Source organism: Coptis chinensis, chromosome 8 (assembly GCF_015680905.1).
Source record: "Coptis chinensis isolate HL-2020 chromosome 8, ASM1568090v1, whole genome shotgun sequence".
NCBI classification, from domain to species: domain Eukaryota; kingdom Viridiplantae; phylum Streptophyta; class Magnoliopsida; order Ranunculales; family Ranunculaceae; genus Coptis; species Coptis chinensis.
The window spans coordinates 615,311-633,152 of record NC_141463.1 but is presented as its reverse complement, the minus strand read 5'-3'; the positions used below and the strand labels follow the sequence as shown (position 1 = coordinate 633,152).

The 17,842-nt window shown below is 36.4% G+C and overlaps 3 protein-coding genes across 4 annotated transcripts; 1 reads left to right on the top strand and 2 right to left on the bottom strand.

The window, feature by feature from the left end:
* The first annotated feature begins 1,347 nt into the window (after nucleotides 1-1,347).
* On the top strand, nucleotides 1,348-4,553 carry LOC147479154 (uncharacterized). 2 transcript variants are annotated; one of them, XM_086575614.1, is made up of 10 exons: nucleotides 1,348-1,560; nucleotides 1,642-1,711; nucleotides 1,866-1,933; nucleotides 2,097-2,158; nucleotides 2,811-2,892; nucleotides 3,049-3,282; nucleotides 3,592-3,720; nucleotides 3,810-3,871; nucleotides 3,964-4,082; nucleotides 4,257-4,553. In XM_086575614.1, exons 1-9 carry the CDS (start codon nucleotides 1,510-1,512, stop codon nucleotides 4,076-4,078), a joined length of 873 nt encoding a protein of 290 aa, XP_086431740.1. In that variant the 5' UTR covers nucleotides 1,348-1,509; the 3' UTR covers nucleotides 4,079-4,082; nucleotides 4,257-4,553. The 2 variants fall into 2 exon arrangements, with proteins under 2 accessions (XP_086431740.1, XP_086431739.1); XM_086575613.1 differs by having other exon boundaries at nucleotides 4,251-4,553.
* A 723-nt stretch (nucleotides 4,554-5,276) lies between these two features.
* GC2 (golgin Putative 2) lies at nucleotides 5,277-10,631 on the bottom strand. Its single transcript, XM_086575612.1, has 10 exons — nucleotides 10,463-10,631; nucleotides 9,420-10,364; nucleotides 9,179-9,289; nucleotides 8,960-9,019; nucleotides 8,589-8,646; nucleotides 8,387-8,436; nucleotides 6,860-6,952; nucleotides 6,587-6,712; nucleotides 5,859-5,906; nucleotides 5,277-5,771 (listed from the first exon to the last, which is right to left on the bottom strand). Exons 1-10 carry the CDS (start codon nucleotides 10,595-10,597, stop codon nucleotides 5,400-5,402), a joined length of 1,998 nt encoding a protein of 665 aa, XP_086431738.1. The 5' UTR covers nucleotides 10,598-10,631; the 3' UTR covers nucleotides 5,277-5,399.
* A 1,378-nt stretch (nucleotides 10,632-12,009) lies between these two features.
* Nucleotides 12,010-17,264, bottom strand: LOC147479152 (putative sulfate transporter 3.3). Its single transcript, XM_086576272.1, has 13 exons — nucleotides 16,486-17,264; nucleotides 16,337-16,385; nucleotides 16,012-16,219; nucleotides 15,742-15,913; nucleotides 15,423-15,488; nucleotides 14,089-14,202; nucleotides 13,845-13,961; nucleotides 13,569-13,695; nucleotides 13,143-13,429; nucleotides 12,833-13,023; nucleotides 12,664-12,749; nucleotides 12,482-12,558; nucleotides 12,010-12,389 (listed from the first exon to the last, which is right to left on the bottom strand). Exons 1-13 carry the CDS (start codon nucleotides 16,795-16,797, stop codon nucleotides 12,231-12,233), a joined length of 1,965 nt encoding a protein of 654 aa, XP_086432398.1. The 5' UTR covers nucleotides 16,798-17,264; the 3' UTR covers nucleotides 12,010-12,230.
* Nucleotides 17,265-17,842: the final 578 nt, after the last annotated feature.

Here is a 17,842-nt window from a genome sequence, read left to right as displayed (position 1 = left end):
ATTAGAGCGATTTTATAATGGGACCATAAGAGCATTCCCAATACAATTTTTCCTATTTTTCAAAACCACTTTGGTGACTCTCCCAAGGTGAGGCTAGACTCAAATAAATGCAAAAACTATTATTTCTCTCGTCTTTGGGATGTTTGATTCTCTTCTAAATGTAAAAATCAAAAAACGCTACCGAATCCAAGAATTTGGAATGAAACATCCCTTCTATATGAACCAACCAAAAAAAAATTGAAAAAAACCCAGACAAAATCAAATATCCCTCTTCTCCAAATTCCCAACTCAACTACTATCTCAGTAGTATAGTTTGGGACCATAAGAGCATTTGACTTAGTCAATAAGTCACGTGACGTTTAATTTCCCTTCTTTTGTTTTTGGGAAAAATAAAGGGTTTGATTTTTTCGGATGGGATGTTTGAGGTGAAAATTCGAAAACTTCCCCCCTCATATTGAAATATCCCATTGGTTAAAAAATGCTCAAATGGGTGGAGAATGAAGCATTCGTTCGAAAAAAACATAAAATTTTGTCAAACAATAAAACATCGAGTCTGTCTAAATGTTGTAACTAGGGAATTGCATTGTTGCACCTCTTTCTATGCCATTGGAAAAAATGGGTGGACAGTTTTATTGTCAACCCTAGAAATTGGGTTCTAGACACTTTCTTTAGTGTGTTTTTTGTCTGAAGAAATACCAATATTATTTTTTGATTCTACTCCAATTTTAGTAACACGTCACTTTTTGAGTATTAATTGTGTTTAAAACTTCCTATTTATCTTTTTTACCCTTTCATTTGTAATTGTCAATTTTTTCCACAAATAAATAATACGAAAATCTAATGTGCGCAGGCTGTAGGTGTGTGTGTCAATCGAGGCCACTCATCGTGGGCAAAAATGGCGTGTGTATTGTTCCAAGATGTAATCGTAATCAAATAATAAAATTGTCTTATAAAAAAAACCATTTGTCCTTTCACAATTTCACAATTTGAAATTCAAACAAAGTTTTAAACATCTTATTCAAAATTAAAAATGCATTTTAAACATATTATTCAATAATCAATATACATTTTTTTCCGTTTTTTGAAGTTGATGTTTTCCACATTATTTTGGTCTCTAAAAAATTCATCTCACACTTTTAATTGGAATTTTGTAGATTTTAAATGAATTTAAGTTATTTTGATTGAAATTAGTTGGGACTAATAAAAGAGGTCAAAATTGTAAAAGTCAGCCTCAAATTTGAGACAGATGTCAAATTTCAGTTTTTATGGAGGAAAAACAAAAAAAAAGTTTGCTATTTCCTCTGAACATAAGAAATTTCCGTCTGTGTACCTATACCCAATTTTCTGATTGTCAACCATGATCGAGTCTGTCAAATGTTGTAACTAGGGGTTGCACCGTTGCAACTCTTTCTATGGGTGGACAAAATAACGGCCTCAGCTTTACACAATAAATAATAACTGAAAAACCGTTAAAAAAAAAAAACAGTACGTAGAAAAAAAAAAGAGGCCATGGGAAGTGTTCTTGATTCTCGTTTCTTAGCTCTAACTGCGATCATCACTGTAAATCTCTTTTTTCTTTCTCTCTACTTTTGTTGTTGTATGTTTGAATTCATTCTGATACATTTTTGTTTTGTTTTCAAGGTTGGGTATCAATTTGCGTTCTTTCTTATCACAGCTCTTCTTAAATTTGATAAAGTTACTGATTTCGCAGGTAAATTTACCTTATCAAATTACTTGTTCATAAAGCTACAAGTGAATAATTTCACAAAGTAAACATTTTTTTATATGGTAATGATGAGTTAAGTAACTATTAAGGACACTTTGGTATATCAAGATGCCCCTTTTATGTTTCTATGATGCCGCAGGAAGCACAAATTTTATTATAATTTCTGTATTGACTTTGGTGTTGAAAGGAGATTGGCATTTTAGACAGGTAAAATCATTGCTTCAGTTGGGCCTTGTTGCTTGTCGAATTGTCTTGGTTAATGACTTGCATCCTTCTTCTTTACTTGTCACAAAGAAAAGTAATTTCATGATACAGATGATATTCCTAACATTTGTCGAGTCATGGGTTCTAATAATGTTCTATATTTCAGGTTGTATTGACGTCATTTGTAGTAATATGGGGTCTTCGATTGGGGCTATTTTTGTTAATGAGGTACAACCCTTTAGTTGTTATATCTGGAAGCAGATCTTGCTTCCATACTTCGTGGAATGTATCTTTCACTTGTTGGATATTATTACTATGAAGATGCTGATCGCCATGTGGGCAAGCATTTTAGTAGTAGAAGTATAAAGATGAAAATTTACATGTGGTTGTACTTCGAGCTTTTTTATTCTCTTCGCATGGCCACCATCCTGTTGAGTGCTGTTATGCTGCAGTTGTAACTGCTGTTTTCAGTTGGTAACACAAACATTATGTCTAGACAGTATCATTGAGTAATAGATGGAAGCTATAGGCGATGGATATAAGATTAAACACCCTGTTAATTCAGTAGATGGTGGTCAATTTTCAGAATTAATTGTTAAAGCATCTAGTATTGGAGTTCTTACAACATGACCATCATTTTCTTTTTGCTAAAGGGTAATTGCATAGAGAAAAAAGAAAAAATTGCTGTTTACACATGTGAGGGACTCCAACAATTAGTGAGTAGAATACAATGCAAAAAATGACACTATAAATCTGTAATAGGTAAAGTGTTGATTTACAGTTTTAGTTTACAGTTTTACACATGACCATCTTGCTTAGTCTTTCAGGTGAAATCTGAAATAGGCCATGTTATTTATTCCTGAATGATATTGTTACTCAGGATTTTGCAGTGGGGAGAAGACAGGCGTCTTGATAAGATGCGCTCTAATCTCGGGAAGTTAGCAATTTTCTGGATTTTGCAGGTTCTTGGCTTCTAGTATTTTCATTAATTTTTTCGTTTGATCCGAAATTTTATATTTTGATGCTTGACGGCATCATTCCTGGAATTCTGAATTCTGATGTATTTTCAGAAGGATGATTGGGGTAGTCCTTTTTATTTTGGCTTTTATATATGACAGGCGGTATGGGTGTGGACTGTGAGTTTACCTGTAACATTAGTTAATGCCAGCGACAGCAATCCATCTATTCAAGCTGCAGATATTGTCGGTTGGATTATGTGGGCTGTGGGTTTTACTGTCGAAGCAACTGCGGATCAACAAAAGCTGGCATTCAAGAACTCTGCAGACAATAGAGGAAGGTGGTGCAATGTTGGGCTCTGGAAATATTCTCGACATCCAAATTATTTTGGCGAGGTTAGTTGATCTTTCCTTGTTTTCTTTTAATCTCGTGAACAGTTAATTCTCTTCTACCTACACACAAACATTATAATTTCTGATGAGTAGCTTTCTTGTTTGGTTATCTGGCGAAATGGAGCACTTGCTTATAGAACCTATACTTCAAATTGATATTAAGTTCACTTTCCAAATTTCCTTCATTTTTATCTCCTTAAAATAGTGCTATTACCAATATCTGGAAGCACAGACATGTATGGATGTACAATGTGAACATGCAAAGAGCGTTACAAAGCTTAAATTATCATTGGTTTTTTGGGTGTGATGCAGATTTTCCTATGGTGGGGAGTTTTTGTGGCTTCCACTTCAGTACTGGAAGGTGCAGAATGGCTTGCAATCCATGGACCAGTATTTCTTACTCTTTTGCTACTTTTTGTCAGTGGCATTCCATTGCTTGAGGTTAGTATTCCCTGGTTTTAAATTCCATATGATGTAACAGCAAAAGATGGAAAATTTTCTTATGTTCTTGCAAAAATTTGTTGGTGCAGAAATCAGCCGATCAGAAGTTTAGCAATAGACCAGAATATGTGTTCTATAAAAGAACAACGAGGTCAGTCATTTTGCCTTAATACCTTCCGAGTTAAGTGTCCAGTCAAGAAGAAATGTCAAGTACTATATTTTGTTATTTCGTGTTTTCTGCAGTCCACTAATTCCACTGCCTCCATTTGTGTATGACAAGCTGCCAGCTTGGTTCAAAGTTGTTTTCCTTTTCGAGTTCCCCATTTATAGTCGTATCTTCATCAAGGTGAAATGTTGAATTGGTAAGCTTTTGCTTTGGGAAAAACAAACTTCATTTTGGCTTGGACACAGATGCACAACACTCAATTTAAACATAACCGATTTTCATATATTATATATACAACAATTTGAGGTGTTTTCCAATATGGCATTTCCTTGGTAATTCTCAAGATTATTTTCATGTTTGCAAGGTATAGAAAAAACCAGAGACAAGCAAGCAAGGAATGGAAGATGGGATGATGATTTGAAAATCCAGCTACGGTTTCACGGCTGACCATTTAAGTTCTACACATCGCAACTCCTTTCAAAATTCAAATTGCAAGTTTCTGAAGATTTTGAAATAATTTTGTTCTCATATCTTTGTTGTATATTTATGTATTATTCGTATGATAAGAAGATTACAGATGTTGGCGATTGATTGTCCGAGTTCAACTCAAGCTTTTCGATAACAATTGGCTATATCATTAATGGGATTTCAAAGCATTCTATGCCCACCATCCTGTTTAGTGCTGTTATGCTGCACTTCTAACTGCTGTTTTCAGTTGGTAACACAAGCGTTGTGTCTAGACTCTAGACAGTATCATTGAGTAATAGATGGAAGCTATAGGCGATGGATATAGATTAAACACACTGTTAATTCAATAGATGGTGGTCAATTTTCAGAATTAAATGTTAAAGCATCTATTATTGGAGTTCTCAACATGACCATCATTTTCTTTTGCGAAAAAGGGTAATTGTATTGAGAAAAAAGAAAAATTTGTTGTTTATACGTGAGGGCCTTGTGTAGGCACTCCAAAAATTTGTGAGTAGAATACAATGCAAAAAATTACACTGTCTTTTTTTTTGTGAACTAAGGTTGAGAAAAACAAAAATATCTGTACTACGTAAAGTGTTGATTTACACGACCATCTTGCTTGGTCTTTCAAAAAATTTCAAAGCCGAAAGAAAATAAATTTTTGAATAGGAGCTGCAAAGCATAGTACCATTCTACCAGAGTAAGGTAGCGTTTGTCGAAACTGTATCAGAGTTTACTGAATTGACCAATGGCTAAATCAGAAACTTTCATCCTCTCCATGAGTTGACGCTAGCAAAGTACAAAGTTTTGTGCATTACGACTTATATTGGGTATTGAATGGGAGCTCTGTGCAATAACTAGTGCTTGTTTATTTTCACGTTGTTTCAAAACCTCAAATTGCCACATTAGGACATCCCCGAAGTTTATTTTTGGAAAACTCACTTAACTTGGACTCTGATATTCACATTTTTAAAAAGGTTATGCAGTACAAGAATCACTCTATACATGGAATGACGACCTCACGACAAGCTATAGTGCAACAAGCTCAGGGTCCACTTGTCTTATTGATGCTTTCCAGGGAGATGATAGCACCAGATCTGGAATCAGATGCTTGAGAATGTGACATGAATATATATGAAACCCAGAAATGAAGGCATACAAGGTAAACAAGAGCAAAAAATTTTGCCGAGGAGTTCCTTCTTAAGAAAGCAGCACCGGCAGAAAAAATAACATCCAATTGTCGAAGCAATGATCCTAAGTGCCGACTCCCAGATTGAATATTGTTCGCAAACAAGGGCCTTAATTTTGCTTTGGACACCTCCCATGTCCCTGCTTCTAGATCCTCACTTGATGAAGGACCTGCTATATCTGACACCTGGGGTGCCAACTTGTGTTCTTCCAGAAGCCTTGATACTGTCTGCAAAAAAATGACATCAGAGATAAGAGTATTAAAAAGGGGTTGCTAGTTTTCTGTTATCTGTGTAGCTAATTAACTGCTACATACCTCTATTCTGAACAGCATTGTTGCCTTTTCAGCTGAAAGAGCCTCAACCTGATTCAAAGTTAAATTACTATTATCACACAGAGTTGGTACTTTGCCAAAATATTATGATACATTGAGTTAAATTAGACAATACGGGTCATTTTCATAAAAAAAAATTTGATACAACCTATGGAAAGCACTAGTTATTTCCAACAAACAACTATTTTCAATCTTGATGTAAATCTAACATCTCGCAGACCATGCCAATGAGGTATTGGTGTCAGAAACTCAAAATCATGTTGGATAGATGTAGTAACTGAAAAGCTGTGTGAGGGAGCATTTGGAGTGGCAGATATACAGGTGTGCATTTATAGTACTGATATAAGTTCAACCAATTGGGCCACACTGACGTTTGGTCAACCAAGGAGATCCAACACAAAGTCATCTTATTTCACAAGTTTAATGAGTTTAAGTTGATGTGTTACATCATTTACAACATGAAAACAGACTCCCCCCTTCACATGCAGACATATACCACACATTCTATCATTTTTATGAACCATACATCTTAGATTTTCAGATTCAAGCAACAGAGGTGACATATACCAACACATTCTATCATTTTTATGAACCATACATCTTAGATTTTCAGATTCAAGCAATGGAGGTGCAAGTACACCATAAGTTGCAGTATATGCTTCAGCATCAGCTAGAATTAACTTTTTGAAGAACACATGTCGATGGCAAACCTGCGATTGCTTCTGAATCAAATGGTTTGTCAGCTGAGTAAGCCTTCGCTTGAGTTCAACTTCTACAGCAGTTGGAACATCCATCTCTTTTCGCAATATCTCAATATTTTCTTCTAACTTCTTTTCCTGCATGACACACGGGGTGAGAGAAATTCATTTTCAGTGGCAGTCATAACAGGGCCAGTGGCTGTTCAAATGGAACAAGTGGTTATTCCATCATTCAATTTCACTCTACTCTATAGATTAGAGGTGCACATAGAAAAGTGATGTTACCTTTTCTTGCAGCTGTCCAATTTTATCACATATGACAGAATATTCTGCTTCAAGTATCTCACGTTCAAATTCGACTCCTTTGGAAGCTTCTAACTACAAAAAAAATCATAATGTTCATAAATTAATAACAAGGTCATCAGTGATGTGCAGGTTCCATATTTTCTCCAGCTGTGGGCAAGAAATTTCATTTTTTGCCGAATATACCTACAATTAAATTTACTATGTTGCAACCTTAGGCAGAGTCCAATGGTTTTGGACTCTGTATCTCCAAAACTGCAAAAAACAGTGTTTTAAGGATAGAGGGCAGGAAAATGGGTCCAATGGTTTCACACATACTACGCCATTTCATTTGGTGTAGTTTGAAATTGACAAAACATTCTACGCCTCTTCATCTGGCGCAGAAAGAAAATCGAAAAAAATAATAATTATCATTCTACGCTGCTTGAACAGATGTAATATGGAAAAGTAAAAACCGAGAAGACGAGTCTGCCCCCGCGTAATCTTCTTCTCCTCCAGCACACTTTTACAAATAGTGGGGGTAGTGTGGGGGTTTAACAAAGGAATATTTGACATGTGATGTGGTGGGCCACTTTCCATTCTACGAAAACCAAAATTTTTTCTACGCCACTGCAAATGGCGCCAAATGGTTTTTCCCAAATTACGCCAGATGAACTGGCATAGAATCTACTCTGTATTCCTCAATATCACTTCGTATATGTGGAGAGTGTTTTACGGATAGGGAGGTATAACCGCCAGCTTTTTGTCCATTTTTATGGGGATAGGGAGCCATTGGATTCAGCCTTAACAATGAAATCAAAACTTCTGCACACTAACAGCTGTCATTATGGAAGCCAAGCAACCAAAACAGTCACAAGTGTCATGGGATTATCTTTACATACTGCATGAAACTTTTCACTGAACAGCTTATAATTGTGGGCTAATGAGTGGAGTATGGCAGTATGCAGACAGGTTAGAAAATCATTGATAGTAAACCACTGCATCAACCACATAGACTATGACATAGTTCACAAATCCTATGATTTGTACTTTTCATTTAAATACAGCCCATCAACCCTTTCGCTTTAAAATAGTATATGTTATAATTCTTTTTTACCACCCATCCAGACCAGTAGCTTCCCCAAAATAGAGGTAAAGCATTCCCTTCTACTTCCTCTATTGATGAAAATTCATTTTCCTGGTAAAAAAAAGGGAAAAAAGAAAAGAAAAAGCAGGGTCCACGGATGGGTTCCTACATTGAAGAAAGTACAATCTACCAACTTCAAAGATCCCATCACCTATTATCCTAGAAAACACTTTTGCTAAAAGAGCCAACCGCTAAAAATCGTTAAAAAACTGAGAAAGATTTTTCTTTTTCTTTTATTTCACGTGAATAAAACTAAATTGGCATACAAGAGACAAAACAACACATATAAAGGGCAGTATATAGAAAGAGTAAAATTTTCTCAACTAAAGAAAGTAAAGAACAGATAGAAGAAGCATTATACTCTAGTAATGTTCACGACTCACTTTTGGAGATGATCCATGTTGATGAATGTTCAAGATTCTCCTCCTAAGATCTACAACAAAAATACAAAGGACATAAAAGAAAAGAGTCAAATACTAATATAAAGTATCTCCCATATATTGCTGGAGGTCAACAACCCAAGTGAAAAAATTAATTGGAAAAGACGAAAATGGAAGCCTTATTCGGTTCTTAATAAGAGAGTACCTTCTTGAATAGCTTCTTTTACATCTATCTGTTGCCGGATATCTGCAACTTGTTTACTCTTGAAAAAAAAAACAGAAAAAGACATTAAATCCACTGTGTCCAAAAGTAATGGGGATTTCAAGAATAGGTTATCACTACTCTCAATTTGACGGGAAGCAGTAAACCAATGGAAACAGGTAAGCTATGATAGGGTATAAAACATATTAACTAATCAAAATTAAATAACCAATATCTTTGAATCTGGTAAGAGGTAACAGGAATTGCGAGAATGAAGATGTACAACATCTATAGTTTATCTGTAGGAAAACCAGATGTGGGATATTATCTATCACCATTATCAACTTATCATAAAAAAATATAAGCCATCATACCTCAATTTCAAGATTCCACTGAATTGTCGCAAGGGATTTAGCAAGATCAGCATTCGTAGTCTGCAACATCATTCAATCTTTAGTGATGAGAAACAGCAGTTGAAATCAGCACAAAGTAATAAACTACATGTTTCGCAAACACTAAAGGTCTGGAGCACAAGTCTAGAGCAGATAGATAATAACCCAGCTATTAACTTAAGCGCGAATATATATACAGACCTCAAGTTTAGTCAACCGAGTAAATGCTTCCATCCTAGTGTAACTATGCTTCTGCTTCTCCAAGTCAACAGCATTCATTGTTTCCATCATAGTCATCTGCAGTTCTGAAGCCTGATACCACAAAAGAGATACAAATGAGAATACACACACAGATAAACATGAACACGGACGTTAATAAGAAGCGCAGGGCAAGTAACGGAAAATAATACATCAGCGAAAAAATAGAGTTGTGTGGTATGACCTCTTGTGCCTGTTGCTTAGCGCGTTCTTCAAGTATTTTCTCTAAGCTTTGCTTCTCTCCTTCCAACCTGGCAACAATGTTCTCATGTTCTTTTATTACCTCAACAGCTTTAGCAGCTGCTTTCACAGCCACAACGCGTTCCCTTCTCCTTTCCCTTCGTGCCTTCTTTTCACGTTCCTTTTCAGAGTCCGATGTCGAACTTGAATCACTCTCCGAAGCAGATGTTCCATCACTCGACGAAGAAGACCCTCCATGCAAGTCACTAGATATAGAGCTCCTAACATTTGACTCAGGCTCATCTACACTAACATCCACTTGCTTCTTTACTTCAGGAACTACATCATCCTTAACAGCCACTGGTTTCATCTCAGGATTATGAGTTACACCCAATGGCGAGACACTCTCACCAAAACCAACCACTTTTTCTCCAATATCTCCATCGCCATTTTGCGATCCAACATTAGATATTCTCTTAGTCGAATCACTTGAACCAGATTCCTCCCCGTCACTATTACGTTTACCATTAACTCGATTTCCCAACACAATGTTCGTCTTCCTTGTACTAGACTTAAAACCACCACTCTGATTCTTCTTCAACTCTACCAACTTCCCCGCCCCACGACTCTTATAACCCCCATTGGCAGAAGGCAATGTTACTACCTGAGGAGTACTAAGTAACTGAGTCCAATCACTATCCGTAAGCGGCGGGGTACTACTAGGTGTAGGTTTGGGTGGGGTCTTAATATCACTAATTATTACAGCTTCTTTCCTCAATGGTGTTGTGTAAAGATGATTACTTTCTAATGAATTTTTCTTCTTAAGCTGGTCTTTAATTGGGACAATTGATTCAACTTTTCTAGAAACAATAGTTTGATGATTATAATTCAATTCATCAGATCTCGTGTTTTCACCCTTTTTAAGTGATTCAGCAGCTGTTTGATCAATCTATAATAAAAATGTACCAAAAAAAAAAAAAAAAAATCAAAATTCAATGAAATGAATAAATTGTTGAAATGAAAAATGAGTAAAGGTATAAACTTTACTTGTTGAAGAAATGTTTCAGCAACTTTGAGCTTCGAAGAGATCCAATTCGACATGATGATGAGTAATAATTTACTCGTGGTGCATTTTAAAATGCGCAAATTTGTTTCAAAGGAGAGAGAGAGAAAGAGAGACATGATCTATTTTTTCTATTTTTCGGATGCACAAATATCGCGAAATATCGTGGGTATATATATATATATGCTTAGTTATGATTAAGCAAGCTTCCAAGATATAAAGACCATACTCTTGGTATAACATGTGTTTGCTATGAATGTGAGACATTTTTCTACAATTTTGAGAATGCTTAGAAACATCTAAAGAATGATCATCTGGTTATAAGGGATAAATTTTTGTTTGGTGGTAGACGTTAGATGTTTCTATGTAGTTATTTCTGTGTATGTATCCAAATGGACTATGTTTATGAGTTTTTCATGATTGTAAGGCTTAGGCTGGGTGCAATGGATCTCCATTCCCTCAAAAGTGGAGGGAGTGGCGGTGATTTTGCCCCTTATCTCCATAATACTCTTCATATATAGAGAGTAATATTGAGGAATAAAGAGTGCATTCTACGCGAGTTGAAATAGTGTGGTTTGTAAAAACTCAAACGACACCACTTGAAGTGGCGTGGAATGCATTTTTCAATTTCATACCGCGCCTATTTGAAGTGGCGTGGTTTGTAAAATCCCAAACGGCACTACTTGAAGTAGCGTGGAATGCATATCTTTTTTTTTAATTCCGCGCCGGTCGAAGTGGCGTAGAATGGTCCGAACCATTGGACACCAAAATTGACTCCTCATCCTCAAAACGCTGTTTTTTTTATGGAATAGAGATAGAGGGTGATGCACCATTGGACTCAGCCTTAGAGCCTAGTGTTGTTGTGCTGAAAATTCTCCCTCTAACGATCATACTTTTAGGGAGGTATGTAACTCTTTGAAGTTTAATCAACAGTTAAGGGTCTACCTCAACCCCATCACCAAAAAAAAAAAAAAAAAAAAAAAAAAAATTAGAAAAGAAAAGAAAGTGTTTAACTCAGTGTGGAGGACCACTTTTTGAGTTATTTTAGATTTAGAAATGGGTAGTCTCTTTCTCTGGACTAGGTAGAATGGAGAGACTGCCCAACAAAGTTGTGTTTTTCACTTTTGTTTTTTTTTTTCTTTTCATACAGTAAATACAATTTCCACTTAGAGCCAAAAATAAAATAAAATAGTGTTTAACTCGCAATCTGTTTGGTGGTTGAAGATCTACTACCTTCACCAATATCTACAAATAGTCTCCACTCTCATTCATAGTCTACAAATGTCACTGTTAGCACAGTTGCTAGACTTCTCTTGGAACACAGTCCCCCAACCGTTCTCTGCAGTTCACACCAGATGCTCTTTTCTCTTGCATGCACATCAATCCATCAAGTTGTAAAATCTCTTTGGTCTACTTGGGCTATAACGAGTTTTAATCTATCTACCATTAAAGTGATAGGTTGAAGCATGCTATTTGGGAGCATATGTCACATTTAGTCTGGCATTAACAAAGTCCAATTTAGGGAAAGAGCTAGTCAAAATCCTTCCTTGGATGTGAATAGATGATACATAAAAGAATAAAACCAAAATGTTGAAGCATTAGAGTAATAGCAAAACTAACATAAGATAGTCTATTACAGATAAGAAGAACAACAACCAAGAATGCACCATTGCATCGTACCATTACATGTTTGTAATTGCTTTTTCACAATTAGAGAAGTAATTAGTTGAGAACTTGATATCCATTCTGCTTTCATACAGGACTTGATGCCTGTCTCTTCATCTTGGATGAGAGAGATGTTACAGCCTCTCCAACAGTCAAGTAAAGGCAATCCATGCCTAGGAAATCATGGGCTTTATTTAACCTTTGCAGTTTTTCCATCACTTCACCCACAGGATTCACCAAGACAAGCTGAAATGCATATAATGAATTGGAAAGTATTACAGGAAATAAATTTTAAACACACGAAGAAATACTTGAAGTGAAAGTCTCTATTAACTTGCCTGGAGACCCCGTTTGTCCATTGTTTTCTTTAGGTCTTTTATAAGTGAGACTCCACTCATATCCATAGCACTTATAGCTGGAATAAACACAAATGATACATAAGAATGAATTTCTTGTCATCTCTTTTGTTATTCACTTCAAATGTTTTGTTAATAGCGCCAAATGTTGCTAAACCACTTACCAGACATGTCTAGGATCACAACATGAAGATCAGAGTGTTTTTTCACTTCCTTTTCAGATTCATAGTCTTCTATCCATCTTGAGATTCTGCAAATGAAAGAAAATTAGAAATGTAAAGAAATATGAGACTTGTATAGTGTGTGTACTAATAAAAGAATGCAACTTCAAACCTTTCATTGAGGTATGTGGTGTTGGCAAAATTAACAGGAGCTTCTATGCTTAGAATAAGAAATCCTGGAATTGCTTGTGCTTCCCTGTAATGATGAAGATTGCGGTATATATTTGTTCCAGGAATATTTCCCAACATGACAGTTTTGGGTCTTGTAATTTGCAACAGGATCTTAAAGATTGATATCCCAACCTACACAGAGCAAAATGATCTTTAAGGAATTTTGTATATCATAGATGTGATATACCCTGTTTCGAACTGGGTCTGTACTACATTCTAAACTTCTAGTACAAAAATTATGTAAGACTTACAGCAACTGCAAGTCCATCTTCGACAGATATGAAAATGACGCCAAAGAATGCACACAAGCAAACAAGGAAATCAAATTTGTCGATCTTCCAAATGAGATAAGCGGCAGGAACATCAATAAGTCCAATTACTGCTGTGACTATAATGGCACCTAATACCACATTGGGTGTGTAACGAAATAGGGGCATAAGGAAAAGTAGAGTAACCATCACAGTAATAGCCATCACTATGTTAGAGAATGCTGTCTTTGCTCCTGCATTATGGTTCACAGCTGACCGGGAGAAAGCACCTGCAACACAATCATTAAGCATGGTTATAACATGGAATCATGGAGAGCGCGCAGAATATCATGACACCCCTTTTTCCGATGTTTCTTTTATGCTTCTTGATGGACTCATATCATCATATGAAAGGTGGTTAATGCGAACCTGTGGTAATGTAGCAGGATGTGCAGGAGCCCGCAATATTCATCACTCCAATTGCCATCATTTCTTTGTTCCCATCTACTTGGTAGTCCCTCAGGGCAGCAAATGTTCTTCCAACTGCAATGCCTTCCTATATATACATTTTTACAGCGTTCATTAGCACCAAGTTACCGGATATTATTATTAAAGGTCTTGAAAACAGAATTTCTTACTCCAGTTCTTAGGAGCATTCATTCTTTTTAGGACAACGAAAATCTTATTAGTGAAGGAGAAACTTACAGTGAGGGAGATGATGCCAGTGACAAGGCCTGTTTTCAGTACAAGTCCAAGATGCTTTCCTTGAAGTTGCAACATATTCCATGATGGAGGATTTAGTCCTCCTTCCAGATTACCAATCTATAGAAGCAAGATGATTAATACAGAGTCATATGAAATTAACTACATACATGAAAATGGAACAAAGGAAGAGCGGGCGAAAATAAAAAGGGTGATATACTAATACTGTGTCCCCCCATCAACTTACTACGCTGATGCCATGATTTTGAGCTTTGAATATGAAAACTAGTAGTGTGGAAAGCATCACAGATACAAGTGGTGCTCCAGCTGACACCCAGAAGAGCTTTGGTCTTCTCATGCTCTACACAATTATGGTTTCATGGTCAGAATGATCATACCAACTAAAATATATGCTTTCCTATAATTACTAATTAACAATAAATAGCAAAATTTAAAAATAATTAATTTTTTTGGGCAAAGGGTATCCCTTGAGAGCTCGTATATATATGAACGGTTCAAGTTGCGTCTTATTTAATCCAAGTTTTGTCCAACTGAGATCAGGAAACATGGCCTAGGTTCCCTATTTCGTATCCTGGTGGCCAAGAAAATGGCTGGAAGCCTGGAACGAATTACCTTTGTTTGTCAATGAAGACATTGGATCACAGAAGTTTGTGTAAGCGATTTTCCCTTCACCAGGTCAATTTTGTGAAATATGCATATGATATAGAACATTTGTTTTTACTTTTTGTAGAACATGGGATTTTGTAATATAAGCTAAGCTTTAACCCCTGTAAAAAAAAAAATGCACATGAAATATTGAAAGTTTGAAACATGGACATGGAAAAAAAATTCTTTGTAGTTATATTTTGGCAAGGTAGGTCCCTGGACATGGGATTTCCCCCTTATTTTTTTGTTAATTAGCTTTTGTTTGTTCTTTTTGTATTATTGCGAACCAATAATTCCCACCTGACTACAGGGACGGGAAAGTGCATGGTGGTAGACCGCAGTCAACAGAAAAGCACCAACACTTTTGGCCTTTGAGTTTTGACTTGCAACAAACGGTTCTTTGTTGGGCAATCAATTCTCCACTCAAAAAGGTGGAGAGTAAGAGAATCAGTGCCCCACACTCGGCAAAATTGACTCCAAAACCTGAATCTAATCGGTTGAATCTATAGCCAAATGCAAGGAAAGTACATAGATCATGCATACAAATGAGATATGAAAGCTAGCATCACAAGTTCACAAAATTTGGAGAAGCCAAAGCCAATATTGTACACCAATAGTTGCGCATCGTCGTGCACAATTTACATCAAATTTGATATTTGTGTAGGCTGTACTGTGCTTCTGAATGCCTGATCATCGGTGTGCACTTTGCTTTAACCTAGATAGGTCAAGCGGCTATCGGGCTACTAAAATTCGAGTCCAAAATCGGTGGTTCCTAGTGGTATCACCATCTCTTGGTCAGTAGCAATAAATATGTGTTAATGTAGGCTTATCCTCATTATTAGTTTGTTTCTAAAAAATACGCATCCCAAAGAATGTATGTATTTGCAGAGAAAGTTAATGAGCAACTTAACATACAACGTGTCTGGCCAAAAGGAGGAATACAAGAAAACAGACGCCCATGAGAATGGTTTGCCATGACCACTGCAATCATGCACCACAAACAACCAAATAACAATCAATTAATCAGCAACAATATGAACATAAAATATCACTATGGAGACGTACTATCATATACCGTGTAACCATTAAATGATAAACGGGTACCCTCCTCACTTGAAAATAATGTAACGGCAATATGTGAACTCTGTACGTCCTTTTATACGTTTTCGTGTGAGAGTACCCTACATAATATTTTATTTTTCTCAAATATATGGCAAGAACATAATATAATAACCTCATCTGTGTTGTGGAAAACAGAGCTCAAAACAGAAATTAAGCCCATTTTTTTGGTGAAGTGGACAATCCCAAGAAGACTTTTGAGTTGTTGTAGAGATACTATAATTGCAGATCCAGCCATGAAGCCTATGAGAGTAGCCTTTGAAAGAAAATCAATTATGAATCCAAGCCTATACAAAAAACCAATCCACATAAAGTTAGAAGATATCATATAAAATATAAATAAAGGTGGAATGATTCAAGACAAGAATATATAGTACTGTCTCACCTTAGAATCCCTAAAGAAGCTTGAAAGACCCCAGCTAGAAAAGTTGAAGAGAAAGCAAGTTGAAGAAACAAGAGAGGCTCCTTTGTAGGAGATACTTCTTGTCTAAGCATTGATCCCAATATAAGAGAAGCAATGGATACGGGACCGACTGCAAGATCCTTGGAACTTCCAAGCACAGCATAAACAAGTGGTGGTACAAAGCTTGAATCTACAAACATGTTAAGATATCATACCAGAACAGAACATTACAGTGCTATATATTTAAGCTATGAAGATGAACTACAACAACTACACATGTTAATAAGAAAAGAAAAATAAAACTCACATAGGCCAACAATGGGAGGTAGATTAGCAAGCTTAGCATAGCTTATTCCCTGTAAGTTGATATAATGCATTTGTTAAGAAAATTGTGTCATGATCAACCAATTCACATGGAAGAAAGGTAAAAAAGAAACAAAAAGTTAGTCTAGATACCTGGGGAATGGCCAAGCTTGCTATAGTAAGGCCAGAAATGATATCGGATTTGAAAAGCTTGAGACTATAATTAGGCCCCCATAGAAGTATAGGGAACAAGTATTGAGCACCCAGAATCCATTTCTTCTTTACAGACTGGCCTTTGAATTGGCGTAAAGGGTCATCAGGAAAGAATGTTTCTTTGAGCCTAGTTTTGAGCTTGTCCAATGTGCTTCTAGGAGGTGGTGGAATGACTTTGTGAACTTCCATGGCTATCTCTAAATGTTGAAGGTTGTTGAAGTTACTATTCATGTTTGGGTGTGTAGTTTCCATAAGTGAGAAAAGGCTGTGAAGATCATACACTCATTGTAACAAGAGTGTACCTATTTTTATGCTACTTATGAACCCCTCTTCAATCAATCGATCTAGCTAGCTTTTCTAGGGACCGCTAGAGTACAAATTAAGATGCACATTACACAAAAAGGAAAGCAAGTTGTAGAAGACAGAGAAGAGGGCCGGGAAAAAGGTGGTGGGGTTGTTTTGAAGGATCCTGTGGCAAGCCTTATCGAGTTATCGGTTGTGCTTTGAGAATGAGCCCACTCTTCTTGTTATTGGCATTTAAAAGACATGCATGTATAGGGGAGCGAGGGAGAAGCAATGCAATGTTTTAAACCTGAAGTCAGCTTATAGTCCACCTAGAGTCCTAGACAGGTGTGCCATGTACTGTTGTGTGATTGCATCTCATCTGACACAATATTCACGAACCAGATCGCTTACTAAACCACAAAATTTTTGTGAATGAACTTCTCAAAATATTTCAGTATTTATATATACTTCTGGCTAGTACCAAATGTATAATCTTTATCTTTTCTTAAAAATGTCATCTTATGGCGTGGTTAGACATATTCCATTGGAGCTAATTTTCGTAGGGGTGATTGATCTCCACTGTAAGATCGAGGACTAATCCATCAAAATCAGACTTCAGTTCATCAGATTTCAGTTCATCATCATATCTTTTAATTCCACTATTGGTGGTTGAGTTCTTTTGGACCTGCTTAAAGTGGAGTTCATATTACCGGTCTTCACACAGGAAAGCATTGCACTGTTTACACACCACAAATTTAGAATGGTACTTGGTAGAAGATCATTGGACCTGATACAAACTCCAAAGTGGAGAAATACCGACCCAATAGTGCGCCAATGAGAATGACCAATGGTGTGGTTTTGGGTACGAGATCAGATCATCAGAGTCGTCACAACTTTTATGGTTCGTGAGAGAGTTGTTGAAATGGAGAATCTCAAACTAGTGAACGATCCAAATCATGATTGCCTTTGTAGATTCAATCCTTTATTCACCATAATCTTCACTGCAGCCAGA

Coding starts and splice junctions, on each gene's coding strand:
- LOC147479154 (XM_086575614.1), top strand. CDS start 1,510: ATGGGAAGTGTTCTTGATTCTCGTTTCTTAGCTCTAACTGCGATCATC. Junction 1,561..1,641: donor CTCTAACTGCGATCATCACT/GTAAATCTCTTT, acceptor TTTGTTTTCAAG/GTTGGGTATCAATTTGCGTT. Junction 1,934..2,096: donor GAGATTGGCATTTTAGACAG/GTAAAATCATTG, acceptor TCTATATTTCAG/GTTGTATTGACGTCATTTGT.
- GC2 (XM_086575612.1), bottom strand. CDS start 10,597: ATGTCTCTCTTTCTCTCTCTCTCCTTTGAAACAAATTTGCGCATTTTA. Junction 6,713..6,859: donor TTGGACAGCTGCAAGAAAAG/GTAACATCACTT, acceptor TGTGTCATGCAG/GAAAAGAAGTTAGAAGAAAA. Junction 5,772..5,858: donor CAATGCTGTTCAGAATAGAG/GTATGTAGCAGT, acceptor ATTTTTTTGCAG/ACAGTATCAAGGCTTCTGGA.
- LOC147479152 (XM_086576272.1), bottom strand. CDS start 16,797: ATGGAAACTACACACCCAAACATGAATAGTAACTTCAACAACCTTCAA. Junction 16,386..16,485: donor CAAGCTTGGCCATTCCCCAG/GTATCTAGACTA, acceptor ATCAACTTACAG/GGAATAAGCTATGCTAAGCT. Junction 12,390..12,481: donor TGGACAAACGGGGTCTCCAG/GCAAGTTAATAG, acceptor TATGCATTTCAG/CTTGTCTTGGTGAATCCTGT.